The sequence below is a fragment of the Aplysia californica genome, unplaced genomic scaffold (genome assembly GCF_000002075.1).
Source record: "Aplysia californica isolate F4 #8 unplaced genomic scaffold, AplCal3.0 scaffold00028, whole genome shotgun sequence".
NCBI lineage: Eukaryota > Metazoa > Mollusca > Gastropoda > Aplysiida > Aplysiidae > Aplysia > Aplysia californica.
Window position 1 is genome coordinate 1,086,555 of NW_004797298.1, and position 2,959 is coordinate 1,089,513.

General features: G+C 41.7%; 1 protein-coding gene across 1 annotated transcript in view; it reads right to left on the reverse strand.

The window, feature by feature from the left end:
* Nucleotides 1–2,959, reverse strand: part of LOC101858466 (A disintegrin and metalloproteinase with thrombospondin motifs 7) — a 155,603-nt gene that overhangs the window by 42,694 nt on the left and 109,950 nt on the right. Inside the window, exon 5 of the mRNA XM_035973611.1 lies at nt 2,169–2,340. Coding sequence (XP_035829504.1) covers nt 2,169–2,340 — 172 coding nt within the window. The remainder of the gene's footprint in view (nt 1–2,168; nt 2,341–2,959) is intronic.

Consider the following 2,959-nt stretch of genomic DNA (forward strand, 5'->3'; position numbering starts at 1 on the left):
CACAACTTTTAAAGTGCAATGTTTTTTAAGATCTTAAGCTTGGTTTAATAAATAACTTTGACCCCTGAGCAAACAAGTCGAATACCAACCGATTTTGTGTCAAGTGCGAAAAACTAGATTGAATCATTGTCATGCTTTCTCATTTCTGTCAAATCCAAACCGGAAAAAGTGATCATTTCTTTCTTTACGAAATAGAAACGAGTTTACTCGAGAAGAGCCGCTTTATCAACTTTTGGGCGATGAGAAACATAAGTTTGAAAAAGAACTTTCATGAAAGGTTAGAGCTTTCAGACAGAAATTGTCTTTACAATCGAAGCACAGTACTCCAAGTCGGATAGTCTCTCGAGCTTAGTGGTTCTGCTTGAGAATGGAATACCAAAGACGCTTCCACGACAATAGAGTAAGGACCAAAGCACAATGTTTGTGGATCCTCGTCGACCCATTCTGAGCAGCACCAGGGACCATTCTCACATTCATTCGCGACAAAGTAATTTCGACTGCCGGTTCTTTCATACAAGGTGTCTGAGGAAGTGACAAGGGGACATAATTCTCTCTTGTAGCATTTCCAGTCACTTGTTCTGTAAGTGGAGAAGCAAGAGTGCTTCTATAAAAACCGAGGATTCAGACACCAAGAGCCCCGACGACAGCTTTGGAGAATAACAGAACGTGAAAGCCGAAGTGGTCATCTTTGAATAAACACCGACCTTTCACACCTTTCGATTATTCTTAACACATCTCTAATGAAAAAAGGGCCGTTACAGTCTACTGAGTATGGTGAAACGCGCTCGAGTTATATGGTCTTTGTTCATAACTTCGTCATCCTTTTTTTTGTGTCAAAGCCTGTCCCATCTACACAGAATTAAGGGTCATCAAAATACCGGGACAAACTATTCGCCGGTAAGAAGAGACCAATTTCAGTTTGAAAGAATCTTTTTTTCTCTCAGATTTTGGAGAGTTTTTCATAGATTATGCAGGAGATCAGTGACTGCGCGAGTGTAGGAAAAGTGCCGAAAAAAAGAAAAATGAGAAACACAAATAAACTGCGGTTTTAAAAAAATCCTGTTTTAAGAAGGATTAAATTTCCCACAAGACAGAAGTCTGAAAATAATATATTGTAATTTATTTACACGTTTGGATTAGATAATAAGCTTCGCTGTGCTTTTCAGACATGCAAGAATAGGCTCTTTATAGCACATGGTGCTGTTTACCAAAATCACTTGCACACAAACAGTCAAATTAAATATTATTTAACTGAAGTAGATTGCCATGTCAAAAAGATTACGATGATGTTTATTGTATTATAGCTCATGCGGTAGAGCTGTCTTTTCCTTTAGCTTTATTATCAAAAGAATGAGAATGGCGGCAAAGAAATTAGACAAACATGACAAATATTCAGTCTCGCAAAAACGGTGTACTCGGCAAAAAGCACTGAAAAGCAAATATTTTAAGAATTTGTGCGAAAAGGAGACTACATTTTCCTGGCACTGGCATTCCCTGGTTTCCAGACAGGAAAATGCATTATACCCATGCGTGCACGGAGCTATACAAACACAAAATGATCCCAAGTTCTGCCAAGCATCCAAAAATATTGTTGCTTAAAACAAAAAGAAAAACTTGAATTCCTAGCAAGCTTCTCTTCAAGATGGAATCGTCAAGGACGCTCGGCAGTTTCATAAATCTGCCCTACAAAACACAATGTAGATTGCCCTAATTGTCCGGATTTTCTTGCTCGTGAGCATGTCTCCTCTCCCCCCCTCTCCCTCTCTCTCTCTCTCCCTCCTCTTACTGCTACCGATACTTCTGCTGCTGCTCCTACTCCTTCTGTTTTTCCTCCTCCTACCCTCCCTCCTCCTCTTCGTCCTCGTCCTCCTCTTCCTCTTTCTCCTCCTCCTCCTTCTCCTTCTTCTTCTTCTTCTTCTTCTTCTTCTTCTTCTTCTTCTTCTTCTTCTTCTTCTTCTTCTTCTTCTTCTTCTTCTTTTTCTTCTTTTTCGTCGTCGTCCTCGACGTCGAACTCCCTATATTTCGACAGGAACGTATACACAAAAATCACTACTCTTCACCATTACGCAACATGCAACTCCTCCTTCCCCACCCCTATCCCTGCGATCACTCCCATCTACCATCTAACGTTTGCCTTCATCTCAGCAGCGCGCGCGTTTCTGTCTCACCTTGCACTCCGCATGCCGGCTCATGCCGCTTCGACCTGGAGACAAAGTCGAGGTGCTCTGGGATGGCGGAGCGCTTGTAGACCAGGTGGGGTCGGCTGCCGATGGATGATGATTCGTGTCCCTTCACAGGCTCGATCAGGTACTCCTCTTCATCGAGTTGCAAAAATCCTCTCTGCGTAAAAAGAAAAGGAAAGAATGAGAAAAAAAAATCATGGAAGAAAAGAACATTCTTTCGTTAACTATACCACCCTACTAGACGCAAAGTACCACATTTCAAAGCCGAAGCATTCTACACCACACTCCCTACCATTAAACAGGTATAGGAGGCTGAAAACGAAAGAAAGGATAATATCCCCCATAAACATTTACAAAACTCGGAGCCTATTAAGAGTCGAACCCAAAACTTCAGCTGCTGATCAACAAACTGCTCCGTACCTGCCTTGTCAGAACACATAAGAATAAGAAAAGAAAGGCAGAAGAAACAACTACTAAGGTAAGACGACCCACAAGCCAAAGGTATCCCACCTCACCAACTCGCAAAACACATGCCAGTGAAAGAAAGGTGAAAAATCAGAAATGATGGAAATCAAAAGAGAACAAAATTCAAAGGTATGGCAATATGCGTCGGGCGTAACTAGCTGTTATTTCTCTTTCAAGCCGGGGAATTATAGGGTGAAATGTGCACAGCTATCGGTGAAGACGCACGTTAACCCAAGCTTTGACAAAAAACCAGCTCCTCATCATAGACTGGAGATTGTGGGGAAAAAAATATGCTATCCCCCCTGCTCTCC